Raw genomic sequence first — 17,598 nt, 5'->3', positions numbered from 1 at the left:
TCCCCCTGCTCCCCCCTCCCCAATTTCCTGACTTGCATTCCTCTATTCTGGGGAATTGAGTCTTCATAGGACCAATGGCCTCTCATTGAAGTCTGAAATGGTCATCTTCAAAGATCTTTACCAATCCTACATCCAGTAGAGGGCTAATATCCAATATATACCAATCCTACATCCGACTGAGTGCTAATATCCAATATATACAAAGAACTGAAGAAGTTAGACTCCAGAGAACCAAATAACCCTATTAAAAAAAAAATGGGGTACAGAGCTAAACAAAGAATTCTCAACTGAGGAATACCGGTTGGCTGAGAAACAACTAAAGAAATGTTCAACATCCTTAATCATCAGAGGAAATGCTAATCAAAACAACCCTGAGATTCCATCTCACACCAGTCAGAATGGCCAAAATCAAAAACTCAAGGGACAGCAAATGCTGGAGAGGATGTGGAGAAAGAGGAACACTCCTCCGTTGCTGGTGGGATTGCAAGCTGGTAAAATCACTCTGGAAATCGGTTTGGCGATTCCTCAGAAAACTGGACATAGTTACTACCTGAGAACCCAGCTATACCACTCCTGGGCATATACCCAGAAGATGCTCCAACATGCAATAGGACACATGTTCCACTATGTTCATAATTTATAATAGCCAGAAGCTGGAAAGAACCCAGATCTCCCTCAACAGAGGAATGGATGCAGAAAATGTGGTACATTTACACAATGGAGTACTACTCAGCTATTAAAAACAATGAATTCATGAAATTCTTAGGCAAACGGATGGAGCTAGAAACTATCATCCTGAGTGAGGTAACCCCATCACAAAAGAACACATGGTATGTAATCACTGATAAGTGGATATTAGCCCAAAAGCTCAGAACACCCAATATACAACTCACAGACCACATGAAGCTCAAGATGAAAGAAGACCAAAGTGTGGATACTTTGATCCTTACTGGAAAGTGGATCAAAACACCCATGGCTCACAGCCAATCAATAGGATAAGAACAGGGTCCCTAATGGAACAGTTAGAGAGAGGACCCAAGGAGTTGAAGAGGTTTGCAACTACATAGGAGGAACAATAATATGAACCAACCAGTACCCCCAGAGCTCCCAGGGACTAAACCACCAACCAAAGAGTACACATGGGAGGGACCCACAACCATTTTTTAGAAAACGGAGTTAGTACCAGATGACAGGGTACTCATTTCTAAACGAGCCAACATAGTAATGATTTTAGAAACCATTTTTTTTTTCCACAGCACTCCATGTAAAACTTCTTGGGCTACACTTCTTTCATCAGATATACAATTAGGAAAATGATTAGAGATGAGCACACAAAAATACCTAGATTCAGGATACACTCTCCTACCAGAACACAATCCCAAAATGCCAAAGTCCCTTATAATAAAATGATACAGAATTTGTAAAAAACTTAACACACGCTCTCCCATATTTCATATAATACCTAACACAGTGTAATTAATGCTATGTAGATAGCATATGAGGATATATTCTTTAAGGAATTATGACCAATAAAAAAAGGTCTCAAGTACACATGGAAGCAATCGTGTTAGATCTAACTATACTATCCAGGTCATAACATTTTCTATCTGAGCCTGCCTGAATCTGGATTCCAGAGACATGGTCCATACCATAGGCTACTTTCCAGAGGAAAAGGAAAGGGTTCTTGTTTGAAGAGCCACATATTGCAATTACCATGTGATTAGCTTAATTTCCTCTTAAGAGCCACATATTGCAATTACCATGTGATTAGCTTAATTTCCTCTTGCTATATTAAAAAAAAAAAAGACAAAAGCTTCGTAAGGGAGAAAGGTTTTATTTGGCTCAGAATTCCTCATAACCATCCGTCACTGAGGGAAGCACCTGGGGCAGCTGGTCATATTGCATGCACAGTCCAAGGCAGAAAGCAATGAGTCAACATGTGCATGCTAGTGCAGCTTTGTTTTCCTTTTTTAGTCCAAAGCCCAGCCCAAGAAATGGTACCACCCACATTCAGGGTGGGTCTTCTTCCTACCTCAATTAATTGAATTAACAAAATACCTCACAGCAGGCGCACGAGTCATGCTAATCTAGACATTTCCTCATTGAGACTCCTCAAGTGATTCATACTGTGTCAGCCACCACAGCACTGTAGCACTTCTATTCAAACTGGTTACTGCCCTGGTGGCTGCAGGGTAACACCGAGGTGAGATGGGTAAACAGGCCTGGGTGAGGCAATGGCCTGAGGAAAACAGAAACTTCTCACTCAGGTGAGAAGGCAGATTTGCTTAAATCAGGGAACAGTTTGTTGGTGAAGAAATGACATGGACCGAAAGCTTGTTAAGAAGAAAGCCCTTGTAATAACTGAAAGGAAGGGGAAGTCCCACACACGGGGACATGGAGACAACAGCAGAGTCAGCCAGGAAAATGCCAGAAGGTAGGATTAGGAGTCTGGCGTGCAGGAGAGGGCAAGGAAGACTCAGGCTCTGAAGCAATATTTTTGTCACTGTCCTTTGCATTTCCTCTATACTGATGACTGTATGCTAAGCCAATAGTGACATGCAAGCCCTGATGTAGTACTGCCCAGTGCATGGGCCAGTCCCAGTGCTGGGTGAGAGGGAACGCAGACCAGAAACAATAGGTCACTCTTGGAAAAGTTGGTATGAGGCATGGTCCCTAGCTAACGAGGTTTGCAGTGCAATAAGGACCTCAGCTTTCTACTTATTAAACGCAGGCGGATGATAGGATCCTGTGTTATGCACGCACGAGCTGGGTGTATTCTCCTCTGGGACCAAGTAAGCAAGTTCACTTTGGAGCTGAGTCTTGAGGAGGCCAGAGTCAATAGTCCATGTACGGCTTTGGTTTCCAAACTAGGGTTTAAGAGAGCAAGCACTCCCAAGAGGTTCTGAGAGGCTACTGGAATGACACCAGAATGAATCACTCAGCCTCCCAAGCCACCACATTGCCATCCTTGAGAGCATCTGCCTACATGACTCTCCTCTGCCTCCAGAAGAGTGAATGAAAAAGGGAACGTTACAAGCCAAAGTCCCCCAAACTAGGAGGTGAGGGAGTTCCTAGACATCTCCCAAGCCTGACTGAGGGAGAGAAAACTGATAAGTAGCCCTGAGTGTACCCATGGATGGGGAAGGCAAAGCCCCAGGGGCTTCTGGGAACATGTACAGGGAAAATAGATATTTGAATGACAGGTGGATAAAGAGAGGAAAGACAGCCTTGAGACTAAGACTTTGACCAGAAGAAAATGGCTGCATACCATGCTTTTTCTAGAAAGGTTTATGGACTCTAAGAAAGCCTCAACTGCCTCCTTTTGAGAAATATTAGCTTTAAAAACCTTTTTTTTATTCATAATAAAATACTGGTTTCTACCTAAGGGGCATAATAAGAAGGAAAGTTCTCTGTCCAAACCAGGTCCCACATTTCTTACTAGAAAGAATCACAGTTGTAAAAGGATGGAATCACTGTGTTAACAACAAATCTGATAACGAAAGGTCAAGAAGCCAGTCAGATGCCAGACTGGTGCACAGATCCAAACTACTTAGAATGCCTTCCTTCAATAGCTGAACTACTTTAAAAGGCCAAAAATCGACCCAAATATATTTTTCTCAACCTGCTAAATATCTCCATATTTAAAATAATGAAAACTAATTCACGATCCAGGGAAAAATGGCTCGGTGGGTAAAACGCTGACCAAAAGGAAGGTGCTGACAGCACCCAGGTAAAACAAGCCAGGCATGAATGGGAGGATCCTGGGGACTTGATGGTCAACTGGTCTAGCCAATCAGTGAGACTTCATGGGGAGCAAAGTGGGAAGACATCTGACATTGAATTTGGCCTCCACTGGGCATACCCACCAACTGACCCAGACAGACACACACACAAGCACACTACACACTAGTAACAACTCAATTACTTTTGCTGTCCACATCCCAGGCACTATTGCCTACTGTGATAGCACAGGCAGTCTAATTCTGAGTTGTGTCAGGACTGTTTTACAGATCCTTGGCCTTTCTAACGCAGATCTACTAACCTGCTTCTAAAGCAGATTCCACAGCCTTCTGCTTCCCACTGACACTTTTAAATACCATCATTTACTCAAACACACTCAAATACAGTGTAAGTTTCATGCCTCTTAATTACCAAAAACAACCACGCTGTGTATTTTCCCCACTAGCAAAGTAGAAGCCAGGTGCAAATACCATCCTTCATAAGGATTTCCACATTAGAAAGAGGTCCCAAGTGTGCTTCGTCCTGAAGCTCTTTGTAGGAGGACACTCAGAGGCCATTTCAGCCATCCTCTTCAGTTTTAAAGAATTTGTGCAAAGTCATGCTCAGAATATACAATGCGTAAACCTTTCAGACATCCCTTTAGCAGCCGTGTTTCACTTTGTTCCACAGAGGTTCTTCACCAGTCTCTTCTATTCCGACACTATTCCTGTGGAAATGCTTAAATAAGGTTCTGTACAAGGTACTGCTCAGCTTGTCTTGTTCTGGGATGGTTCTGTGGCACTGCAGCTGGACCCTGGGGCCTCAGGCAAGGTAAACAAATGTTCTACACAGCCTTGTCCATATTCTCAACTATCTATGCACAGAACTTCTCTCCTAGAGAAAGTAACTGAAACAATGAGAAACAATCTACACAGTGCAGGCTGACTATAGAAACCAGAGCTCAGGCTCCAGGGTCCTGAATGCAGCTTCAGATAAAAACCTAAACCCTAAACATTAAAATTCCAAGTATACCTTAGTGAGAGAGCTTTCTCATCCAGTTATACCCAAGACCCCAGCTTCTATTCCCAACATGGGGGTGGGGGGAGTCACGTGCAGAAGCATCAAGCAAGGCAAAGAAAGAAAAGCGAAAGACAACACAGAGAACATAAAACCCTCTGCTACACTAACGTCACCAGCAGCACCTCAACATGCACATTCTATCCACCAAACTTGTCTAGATGAGGCCAAGCAGCCTCTCAGATCCTGAGCTCTAAGGTTACAAGACAAGCTCCCATGTCAGTCTGATCTGCCCAGTGTCCAAAGGACAGCAGGCAGGATGGAGAGTTTTAGCTACATAACCTATTTTTCAGAAAACCGACAGGAAAACTTATCTTCCACACTTTAGTTATCCTTCAGCAAGTTATTGTGAGCACAGTCACAATGCTACATTTAAAGATCCCTAGTAATGTTACTATATTTTCCTGCATTTGCTTCCTGAGAACCAAGATGTGGGGGAGTTACCAGTGCACTGAAATTCACAATTACTCAGACAAGGGCAAGGGAGAATGGAAAATAAGAAAGCCTCAGCTGCTCACAGAAAAGTGTTTTAAATAGGTCTTGCCAGCTGGGGAAGGGCTGGGGATGGGTGGGCCTTGAGTTAGTGCTGTCCGGTCATGGAAATAATACAAAAAAGTATCTCTGGGCAGTGTTCTGGCTTCTGATACAGCTCCCAGAAAGCCTCAGAATTTCCAGAGTGATAACTGACTCTGAGCCACAATCAGCCACAACTGAGCCTCTGCCTATGAAGGGACGTAATATGGGATCCCCAAACGGAGAGGGGGCATTCAACCCTGACTCCACTGCTTGCTGGGAGGGAAGATGGACAGAAACTGGGTCTTAGCTCTTAAATACTAGGTTGGAGACTCCCTGGCTAATGAGCCCGTTAGGGTGATTTTCTGAAGGAAACTGGAAAGGTCAGGAAAACTCTGCAGCCCCTCAAGGCCCCAGGCAAACCCTGTGCATCTGTGCCCCCTACCATTCCTGAACTGCACGTTGGCTAATAAACTACCAGTAACTGCCTTCTGCAAAATGTGGTGCTACAGGTGGACCCGGTGCCTTTCCTGAGTTCTAGCAGTTGTCACATGGCATTCATGAACAGGAAGGGGAAGTCATAGGAACTTAAAACTGATCAGTCAGAAATACAGGAGGTTCTATTGAAGCTGGCATCTAAGGGGTGGGGCACTCTTGTTGAACCAAGAGCTCATAACTTAAGAAGTATGTACCAGTCCTGCAGTCTGGTGACTTTGGGGGTGATTATTATAGGACAGCCAGCTGGTATCTGAGGATGATACTGTCTATTATGGTGGCTTCCTCGGGATGTGGCTATTCCAGCTGTGACATGCTACAGAGTAAAACACTTAACAGGAGGGACTCTGCAGTCTTCAAGAAAGGTTGCAATGTAGTAATTTGTCACACTGACTATATGTTGGCATGACATGGGTTCTACTAGGCTAATCCACACACCGCTAAATTATGTCTCCTTTTACTTTTAAATGTGGTTACAAGGGTCACTGAAGCTACATCTATAGCTCACACACAGCTTGCACTCTATTTCCACTGGATAAGACTTTGAAACATACCTCAAATTTTCCATGAAGAAACACGCAAGTTTACAGATTAAAACACAGGATGTAAGAAAGGGGGCATTGCTAATATTTAGGGAGTACCTGTTACCTGCCAGGAACCACGCAGTGTTTCGGAAACCCTATGCTGAAGGCTGCCTCCTCCTCCTGCTGCTCCAGGAGAAAGTGCAGAGCTACAGTGCCAAGAAAGTGCAAGGCTCCAGTGCAGCAGCATCGCACTTCTGTCTGTACTTCCTGAGCACAGAGTAAACAGGCTTCTTCCAAAAAGGGCCCGATAAGCACAGTATGTTGGCCGCTGTGTGTCACAAGCTCACAATTACTCAACTCGACTACCCTCCCACGAAGGCAGCCACAAGTCGCATGCAACTGAACAATCCTGGCTAGCTGTTTTAGTTTTTGATTTTTGTGTATTTCTTTCTTTGAGACAGGGACTCACAGCCAGGCTGGCCTTGAATCCCTAATTCTCCTGCCTCCATCTTCCAATTGTTAGGATTATGTACCACCATGCCTGGCCAGGGTGTGTTCACACAAAAGGTAGCGAGACAGACTCAGTCCATGGGCTGTTTGCCAAGCACTGTTCTACACATTCAGAGAGAGACATTCCTAAATGTGTCTTATCAGCACACCAAGCTAGAACATCTACAAAAATACCTTCCACAAAACAGCAGTTAAGCTATTGTGGAAACAAGGCTAAATGAAATGAATGAGGCTCTACTGTGCTAACTCACTGTCAACCTCTAAGCCTTTACTGTCCATCACACACGGACCGCCCCGGCATTTGCACTACAGGTAACAGCTGAATGACAATTATGCACTTCTCCTCACTGCTTAAATGGGGTTGCCTACAGTGGCTCGACAACGATACAACATCATTAAAACAAAGGGGATCTAGTGGAAGGAACACACAGGACTCCACAACCACTCTGGGCTTCCTCTTTCTAGAGAGAAGAAGGCAAGCACGACCGTTCAGTATGGACTTCACCTACACAGAACCCCTGCAATGGCAAAGCACTCAGAGGGAATAAAACCCTGCAGGCCCTCTAAAACAGAAGCAAGGTTTGTGGATGGAACTATGCTCAGCACCAGAAGAAGCAGTCCCTGGTTCCATCTGCTGCTGTGCAGTATCAGTCTCCACATAGCGGCCCATGTGTGTCAGGATTCTGTCTACACCTCACCCCACAGCTACCTGGCAACAGCCAGATATGCCCCTCCCCACAGTTGCCTGGCAACAGCCAGGTAGGCCTGGCCTATAAAAGAGGGTGCTAGGCCCCTCCTCTCCCTGTTATCTCTTATTCCTCTTGCTCTTGCTTCTCTTACTTTCTCTGCACTTCCTCGCCCCTCTTGGGCTCTCTTCCCCTCCCTCTCTCCATGTGGTCATGGCCGGCCTCTGCTTCTCTACTCTCTCTGCCTTTCTCTCCCTCCACTACCCCATTAATTCCCATCCTCTGCCCTGAATAAACTCTACTCTATACTATGTCTGTGCGTGTGGTCCCTGGGCATGGGCCCGCCTAGGCACCCCCACCCCCCACACCACCGTATACCACAGGTTTCTCTAAAACCTCTTTCTCTTTTTATGATCACAACAATGTGCACCTATGTGCAACCCAGATGAAAGGAGTTAAAGGACATCAGGGTTCCCTCTGAGACCAATATTTCCCTCCACTCCTGAGTCTGACCAACATCTAAAACAAAAACAAAAAAAAAAACATGTGCTCCCCAGTAAACACGCAGTAGGGCTGGCCATGAGGACGCACAAGGGGCAAGGCTAAGTCAGTAAGTCTGAATGCTATCTTTGAAATTCAAGGACTGCTTAAGAGGAAACCAATTCTAAAAACACAGAGTCATAGAGTGGACAAATCGTAGCAGTGTTGTTCATAATCATCGTGAGACAAGATCATTCTCCAGGGGAGATGAATTCCAGTGCAGTTCTGGAGGAGTCATTCACACTCCGACCCCCAGGCAGTGCAGCCTGGGCAATACTTACAGCTAGGCTACTGAAAATGGGTATGACTCTTAGGGCACACCACAGCAAAATGAATCACGAGCCATAAGACAGCCATACCAAGAAACTGCAATCTCCTCCTAAAATGTATGCCAAGAAAGGGATTCTGCAGCAGAGAAATATATGACGACCTCAGATCTACTGGAGTGAAAGCATAAATGTCCAACTCCATAGACAGCTTGCACAGGTACAGACCTTTATCTTGCACCAACAGGAACAAATACTACAGAGATTAGTAGTGAGATAGAGATGTATTAATTGGGAACATAATACAGTTATATGCAGTGGTCACAAATACAAAGGCAACAAACATGAAGCTGAGAACAATAAGTCTACAAGATGGGGACTCTTCTTCACAACTGTCTTTACGAGTCTGTTCTGCTCATTTTGGCAACATGTGAATTTATAAAATTAGAACAATAAAGAGTGAGTTACTATGTCTTCCTTACTATTCAAAGAAATCCATACCACAGAAAGCAAATAAATAAAAAGTGCCAAAAAACTGTGTCTCAGAAATCAAGGTCTTGGGCTAGGGGTGTGGTTCAGAGAAGCCCTTGCCTAACACACCTGGGGCCCTCATAAAAAAATCTATAAATAAGTAAGTAAGTAAAATTAAGAAAAGAAGGAAAGGAGAGAAAGAAAACGGATGAATCCTGGTCTCAGTAAAATATCTGGAGCTCTGTTTGCACCTACAGATCTTTTTGCCTGGCAAAGCTGCCAGCTCTCTTTAGACAACCAGAACTGGTTTCTTTCCCAGACTGGCAGGATTGGCTATCAGATTCTGAGGCAGCTTCACAGAACTTTGTGCTTGACCCCTGAAACAGCAGCCCTGGGAGGGCAGCCACGGGTAAACACGTGGAACTCACAGCCACAGATAAGGGAGTACATCTACTCAAACTTCATGGTTAAAATAACTAAGGATGTCTACCACACACCATCCATTAATCTGGAGAATGCACATGCAACACACTTAGGAATTGTGACTGTGGTCAGTGCTGAGCCAAGCATCATGGCAGAGGCGTGCAAATAGAACACACCCACAGGAAAATGCTCCCGAGTAAAGCTGCCAAGACTAGCAATTGAATAAATTGCTTAGCTTCTTCAAACCAGCCACTTCATCTGTTAAACAAGGATAAGGGCAGCCTTGTAAGGTTGTAGAGAGTCAAGTTAGACAACAGGAATGAAACGCTCAGCCCTGTTAAGTACTCAATAAATGCCAGCTCCTACTGCCATAGCAGTGGTGCTTTGAGAGCTCTGCCTTTGAGGCATCACTAAAGGGAGTTTGTCACCCCTGGTCTTTACAGTGCTGCACCCACAGAAGCCCAGTGCAAGCAAAGTGTGTGCCAATTCTTATCACTGAATTTTCACAGCATTTTTCATTAAACACAGGTCAAAAGCTCCAAGGACTGCTTTGCCACAGAACACAGAGAGCCAAAAAGCCTTAAGGCTTGAGATCTTTTAAAGATACTGACATTTTTCTGTTCCTAGACATCATCACAAGGTTGTAAAGCCCAACCCAACTGCCAGAACATAAAAAAATAACCACGAAACAAAACAAATTTACATTAGTGTTTTTAGCCAAGAAACAGTATATACTTTCCTACTAAAGAATTAGATAATTAATTCTCCATTTATAAAAACAACAATGGGGGCTCTTTTATAACTTAAATAAACTATTTTTAGAATTTTCCCCCTTGGAGAACATATTTTATGTTATCTACCTGAAGGTACGTAACATGTTGCAAGCTTGGAAAAAGTTCTATGAGGTAACAAAATTGAGCCACTTTCCTGCAAGGCTCAGGTAGACTGCCTCTGGCCAGTGGCCAGGACATCATCAGAAAGCAGGACTGCGTTTGTTCCAGCCAGCTCTGTCTGTCTATGCCATGTGCCCTTTCTCTGGGGCACAGTACCGAGGCCTGGAGACTTTGTCAAGAATCTTCTGGCTTTTTAATGGTTTTGATTTTAGGCAATTTAAATATCATAAGTTAATAACTCGGTATTCCAAAGCAATTTCGGGATATGATCACAGGTCATGCCAGGGCTTCTTTATGGGAACAATGAACAGCAAGCTATGGTGGCAAGTCTAACAGGAAACTAAAGGAAAGCAGGAAGGAATCTGCCTTCAGCATACAGCCACCAATCGGATCACAGGGAAATTCCTGTTATTTCTCTGGTAATTGCAAAGGGTGTGGACTGTGCCACTATAGTCACACTTAAAGGAAATACTATATGTGAACTAAAAACTGGTCAACATAAAAATGCCTGGTTCTGTTTTTGTTTTCCATCACAAGCCCATGAACTCCTGTGAAGTTATCAGCAGAGCGGTGTGGAAGTCTTCTCTAAGAAATCATTCTGAACTCTATACAACATCAGCTCTGACCCATTATCTGATTTAACAAACCTTTAGATCTCAAACGCACGGCTGAAGCAGAAACAAGTCCCTCTTCAGAGAGAAGAGTTTCTGAATTGCTGTGACTGTAAGTAGGGAAGGCAGATTCCAGATGATTCCTGAGTATTGGCCAAGCTAGCAGTCTGATGCTCGCCCAGTACATCCTGGAGCCTACACCCCCAGGCCAGGCCTCCCTCAGTTTGAATGAAGGACAACTGGCAAAAAAAAAAAAAAAAAAAAAAAAAAAAACCTGGCTCAGTCCCACTCTCACAGGTATCTGATGCTTTCACCAGCCTTGTGACAGGAAAACCCCAAAGCAGACAGTCCCACAAGCCAGCCCTGAATGTTCCCTAGCCCCATAAATGTCATGGAGTCAAGTGATAACCACACAAAACCACTGAAATTCATATCTGTAATCTCTAACTAGTATTGATCTTTCTTTAAGAAAAACACCAGATAAAACTAGGTATGATAGTCCATGCCTTTAATCCCAGAACTTGGGGGGCAGAGGCAGGCAGATCTCTGTGAGTTCAAGTCTTATCTACATAAATGGCTTGGGCTGCCTAGAAAGACCTTGCTTTAAATAATAAGTAAATAAAATAAAAATTATATAAATAACACCAGAAATGTAGCTAGATACAGAGGCTCATACCTGTAATTTTAGTACTTGGGAAGATCACTTGAGACCAGGAGTTTGAATCATGTGCTACTAAATCAGACTGGTTAAAACAAAGTCTCCTGCAACTGCCGCCTCGCCCCGCCCTGCCCCACCCCCCTACCCTCCCTCTTTGTCTCTGTCTCTCTGTCTCTGTCTCTCTGTCTCTCTCTCTCTCTCTCTCTGTGGGTGTGATATCTGCAGATCAAAAAAGATATCAACTATAACAGAAGCACAGATTGAAAAGACAGCAAATTCAAGAACATCATTGAATTTATATTTAGCCATTTTAATATACAAATACAGCACCGTTAAGTTCTAGTCACATAAATGAATGCACTAAGGCTCTGTAACTATGTCATTTTGGAGATGCAGAAGACCAAGTTGTTTCCTGACCTCATACACAAATGATACCACTACTGGAGAATAACAAGAAACAGAACTTACCAGGCCCTAACTACGACCTTGTTATAGTCATATAGTCATATAGTGTTGAGACACTCCTCAAGAGAATGGCCAAGTACTCTTCTCCCTCAAAAACAAAACAAATTAAAAAACCCAAAAACCAACAGCAAAGCCTGCTCTAGAACTTCATATCAGAAAGCCAATAATGAAAAAGATTGTCCTCAAGAGGTATCCCAAGCCAGCTTCTGAGCCTGTTACCGCTCAAAGCACACTTAAAGCCTCACACGGCACTGGGACAGGAGGCTGGACAGGAAAGGAAACCAGAGCAGGCTCAGGGCAGACTAACACACTGTATAACAGCTTGCTCTACATCTGGAGGAATTTGGAGTCCACACTGGATTTGGACCACTGTGCCCACCCTATTCCTACCCAGAGCCTCCACACAAATACGAAAGACAAGGACCACCTAGACCCCAAGATTGCAGAACCATTTTTGGTCACTCTCAGCCTACTTCAAACAGGGGATATGCCTGAGAGCTGTAAAGCTGTCTCAAGCACAGCCACTGGATACGCTTGCAAACTAAAGATTTGTTAGGGGTTTGATTTATTTGAGCACAGTCTACATGGGGTATAGGTTCCCTCCCTCCCTTGAAACAAAACTTTCTGACAGACTTAGCAAAGTCTCCCTTCCGTGTCCCAGACCTTTTCACAGTAGGTCTCAGAACTGTCATTCATTTCTTCATCTACTTCAAACCTAAAACCATTAAACTGAGAAGGAAAGCTATCTAGAAAGAAGGGGCACAGGCTCATATAAAGGGAGCCAGACCAAGGTGGTAGAAATGGGGGGGGGGGGCGGGAGGCAGGATGGGCACTTACTCGGGTTTTATATTACTGCAGCAAAACACCATGTCTAAAGAGCAAGTTGCGAGGAAAGGGTTTATTTGGCTTACACTTCTGTATCACTGTTCATCACTGAAGGAAGTCAGGACAAGAACTCAAACAGGAACCTGGAACCACAAACCTATGCACAGGCCATAGAGGGGTGCTGCTTATTGGCTTGTCCATCCTACAACAGAAGCACAGATTGAAAAGACAGCAAAGTCTTGTTATAGAACACAAGACCACCAGCCAAGGGATAGCATCCCCCACAATGGGTACTGCCCCATCAATGACTAATAAAATGCCATACAGCTGGATCTTATGAAAGCTTTGTCTCAGTTGAAATTCCCTCCTTTCAGATAACTCCAATGTGTGTGTCCATCTGACCTAAGACCAGCCAGCACATGCTGTGAGACCAAAAGCTCCCGCAGCTTCAGGACTCAGAGCACACAGCCGCACAGGGCCTTCACACAAGCGAAGTCATGAGAAGGACTCAGGCTCTAATCCATAGCAGAGGCCCTAAGCCTCCCGTACAGATCAGCATCACTGGGAAACTCGTCTCCACAGATTTCTGACCAGTTTGTCTCAGAAGAATGAGTCATTAAGTCCAAAGCATGCCCCGAGAATTTATTCTTCTCCATATCCATGGGAACCACATTCTAGAAATATGCTAAAGAACGACCCTATCCCCTCCTCCACCATGGGGCCAAGAAGCCATGCTGCCATGCCTTCCATGGCCACTGAAATTGTCTCTGGAAAGCTGATCACCATCTCCCAGGAAGAGTTCCAAGTAGCTACTGTAGAAACAACCACTCTGGGCTGGAGAGATGGCTCAGTGGTTAAGAGCATTGACTGCTTTTCAGAGGTCCTGAGTTCAATTCCCACCAACCACATGGTGGCTCTCAACCATCTGTAATGAGGTCTGATGCCCTCTCCTGGGGTGTCTGAAGAGAGCAATGGTGAACACATAAAATAAATAAATCTTTAAAAAAAGAAAAGAAAAGAACCACTCCAGGTGGAAGAGCTGATTTTTCCCAAAGACCAGAGAGGGAAAGAAGGAAAACAAAAAAATCAACATTAGAGAAAACTGTACCTCAGCCATACAGCTGCCAACTATGCTGACTGTATGCAACTGTCAACTTTGTACAATCTAAAACCCACCTGGGTAGAGAGTTTCAGGGACGGATTGCCTAGACAGTGACGTCTGTAAGCGAATCTGCAGGAGATTTTCCTTAACTGGATGGAGTGTGCCGTCCTGAACGAGGGCAGTGCCGCCTCATGACTGGGCCCTGAACTGCAGTGAAAATCCATGAGCTGTGCAGTAAGCACCCGTGAACTGATTCTCTGCTCTCCTGGGGATATGACTTGCTGTTTCAAGTTCCTGCTTTGACTCTCCCAAAATGAAAAATTATGGCTTAGAATTATGAGCTAAAATTTATCTCCCACCACCCCGAAGTTGTTTTTTGTCAGGATATTTTAGCCCAGCAACAAAAATGAAATAGGGTGGCACCTGTGATGTGAAGAGAATGGAGCTTTCTCCTCTCTACTCGAAACCTGAAACCCCAATCTTATCATGAGGAAACTGAACAACCCTCAAAACCTGCCCGAAGTGCTCGGAACCACCAGAACCAAGCCTCAGAAGCTACACCAGACAGTTAAAACTAAGATGACAGGATTAAAAGCAATGTGGGGTCCTGGGACAGAAAAACAGATGTTAGGAACTAATTATATAAATCTAAACACAGCACAGGCTTTTGTTAACATCATGTATAAACACTGATGGTTAAGTATGACTCGGGCCTATACCAATGCCAGACAGCGAAGTGAGGGAAGTGGTGCTGGTTACGTCTCAGTCATCTGAAAGCATTTTGAAACACACAGATGGGTGTGGCGGCAACACCTGTAATTTAGGCCCACGGGGTAGCTAGCATGAAGATCTCCTGCCCAAGCCTGGGTTACATAGCAAAATCACAGCTAGCTTGTGCTATATCTGGAGACTTAATACAAGACTTAATACAAAGTCTCTCTTTCTCAAGGCCCAAAACCAGGAATTTGATGCCAGACTGTATTGGGTGAGGAGCAGAGAAGTCTCTGAGAGAGGGTACTAGCAAGCCACGCCCACTGGCCAATGAGCTGTTTCTTTTTGGGTCAACCAAGGATCAGGCCTGTGCACCTCCAGCCCAAACTTGGACCGGTTCATCCCACACACAGACGCAAACTTGGCCTGGTTGGCCTTAAACCTGTTAGCAAAATAAGAAAAGCCAACTAAGGAGGAAACTGCCGGCCTGAATGGGCTAGGGTATCAGGGCCCACTCCACTTGGCGCCCAGCTGTGTCTCCAAGCTGTTCGCAATACTACTGTACGTCACGTCTGCAATCCATTAACCACCACCCGCGCACACCTTCTGGGAAAGTCGTTGTTGTGTATAAATATCAGCGTTTTGCAAACCAAGCCTCTCCACACAATGCCAAGCTAACAGTGCTCAAAAGGGAGGTGCCATGGGGCATTAAAAGTCACACAGCAAATTCTTGCAGAACCACTTGCTTAAATCGCCCTGAATAAACTGAGGGGGCAGAGCAACTGGGGAAAACTTTGGCTGAGGAGGCTTAAGTCCTGGAAATGCGAGACCAGGCGCAGCAACTGGAACGAGGCACAAAAGCACCCGGCGCCTCCGAGGCAAGGACCTCCTTTATGGAGTGTGACAGCAGCTTTGTGCCGGATCACGAATAGTTCTAAATACTGGAAGTTCTTCCCGGCCATCGCGGCCTCCCGCTTCCTAGCGCTGTGGCCTTCAGATCCCAAGCTATTCTTCCTAGGCTCGCCAGCCCAGCGACCTGGCCGCGGTTCGGTCCCACGCCCCCTCGCAGGCTAGGGCTGCTAGCGTTCTCGAGGGCTGTCGGTCCTTGGTCCCCGGTGTCCGCCCGCGGAGGGCGCCCCACCCCCCACGCCAGCCTGAGGCTGAACCAGGCGACGGCTCACAGGAAGGTGTGTATCCGAGGTGCTGGTGCCCGGGGACGCCAGGCCGCGGCGGGCCGAGGGCACCAGTCGGGTGCGCAGGGGTACGCGCTCCCTGGCCCTCCCCGGGCAGCCGCGACCCGCCCGCCCCTCTCTTCCAACTCTACCGACCAGCCCAAGTTTGCAGCCCCCGCCATCGCCTTACCTCGCTGCACAGTGCACGCCGAGGCCGGAGGGCAGCAGTGCAAGTCCTGGGGCGGCGGCCGCGCTGCGCCCGCCCAGATGCCGCAATTGGAGCCGCCATCGCAGCCTCCCGCTTCCTAGCGCTGTGGCCTTCAGATCCCAGGCTATTCTTCCTAGGCACGCCGGCCCAGCGACCTGGCCGCGGTTCGGTCCCACGCCGCCCGCTTGGCCGCGCGCACCGGCCTGCGTTCCGCGGCAGCGACCCTCCAGCGCAGCGCCCGCCTCCGCGCGCTCCCCGCCCGTGCTCCTCCCCGACTGCCCTGGCGCCGCCCAGGGGCTGGCCCAGCCCGGCGCAGGCGGGGCCAGGGACCCACCTGGGAGTCCAGGCCAGGCCTAGGGAAAGCCCCGCCCGTGGGCTTCAAACCAGAACCCGCTCTAAATTAGAGTTGGGGGCATACGAGGGAGGGGCTGCGAGGGAGAATGAGGTGCCACTTCCAGCCCTCGAGACCAGGCAGTCTCCGCACCCCGCTGTGCGTTGGATTCTTACAGCGACCTCCCTACCCTGCAAGCTTTCCCACAGCACTCTCAGCCAAACAGGCCTGGTTTCTGTCAGAAAAGTGACTTACATGAAAATGTCACTTCCTCCCAGTAATTGCTTGTGGGCATTTTCTTTATTTATTTGCCTAGCATTTATTTACTTTCCCATCCAGACACTTTTTTACTCCACCCCCCACCCCCAGGCGGGACCACTTCCTAGTGGGGGAGGAGAGGAAACCCGACCTCCGCCTAGCCTCCTCAGCGCCCCGGGCAGCTTATTAGAGCCCAGGAATTCTTTAGTACAGAAGGCTGAGAAAGCTTTAAAAGGAAACCTTGCTCTCCCAGCTTTTGAGTAGCAGCCAACCTGTAAGCAAACTTAGAAAGCTAGAACTCTAGATCGATGGGAAGTCCGGAATCCAGATGTTTCTTCTCCAAGGTCCTTCACTCATTTTTCCCCAAAGGAAGCCCTGATATTCAAATGAATTCAGTTTTCAGGTCCGGCAACTCACATTTATGTTAATGAGATTCTACCCTAGCTCCAACCTCCACCTTGGTAAGGTAATGTTGTAGATGTCCCTCCAGTCAGATTTCAGAGCCTCAGGGTCTGCTGACAGGCCTGTAACTTGAGGTCACTGACATTCTGTGGGACACAGCATAATTGCCCCACATATTTATGGATCATTACTTCCATGACCTCTTCACACACTGGGGTACCAAAACCCACAGATTCTCATGTATCCTATACCAAATGGCATGGAGTTCTCATGTAGCCTCCACACAGTCTTTTACTGCCTTTGAATAATCAGTAAATGAGGTGCACTTCCTGATACCATATACATGTTGTGTAAATAGTTGCTGTGGTAAACAGTGCCCTTAGGAAAGGGAAAGGCAAGGTGGAAAGTTCCCTCCAGCAGCTGCTAACCTGCTTGGTTCTGAGTCTTGTCTTACTTAATACTACTTGGGATCCTTCTAAAAAATTTGCTTATCCTGCTCATGGTGGTTAGAGCCACTTTCTCCTCTTACAACTGACATCCCTGAGTAGCATTAACTGTAGGATTTTGAAGGGTGAACACAGGGAGGACTCATGGGAGGACTTTAGGACTCAACTGAGAGGAGGATTTTATGTAAGGATGTAGGGTAGTGGGAGGAGTATGAATGGTCTTCTTGCCCCAGGGAAGTAAAGAATACTGGATGAGGATCCCAAGGTGAGGTCAGGAGATGATGCAGTCAA

The 17,598-nt window shown here is 46.2% G+C and overlaps 1 protein-coding gene across 1 annotated transcript in view; it reads right to left on the bottom strand.

The window, feature by feature from the left end:
- Positions 1 to 17,598, bottom strand: part of LOC127676134 (uncharacterized) — a 107,712-nt gene that overhangs the window by 64,902 nt on the left and 25,212 nt on the right. The window contains exon 3 of the mRNA XM_052172060.1: positions 15,853 to 16,223. Within this exon, the coding sequence (XP_052028020.1) occupies positions 15,853 to 16,223 (371 nt within the window). The remainder of the gene's footprint in view (positions 1 to 15,852; positions 16,224 to 17,598) is intronic.

This window comes from Apodemus sylvaticus, unplaced genomic scaffold, assembly GCF_947179515.1.
Source record: "Apodemus sylvaticus unplaced genomic scaffold, mApoSyl1.1 scaffold_66, whole genome shotgun sequence".
NCBI classification, from domain to species: Eukaryota; Metazoa; Chordata; class Mammalia; order Rodentia; family Muridae; genus Apodemus; species Apodemus sylvaticus.
Note: the sequence above shows the minus strand (reverse complement) of the source record. Positions and strands in the feature narration are given on the sequence as shown.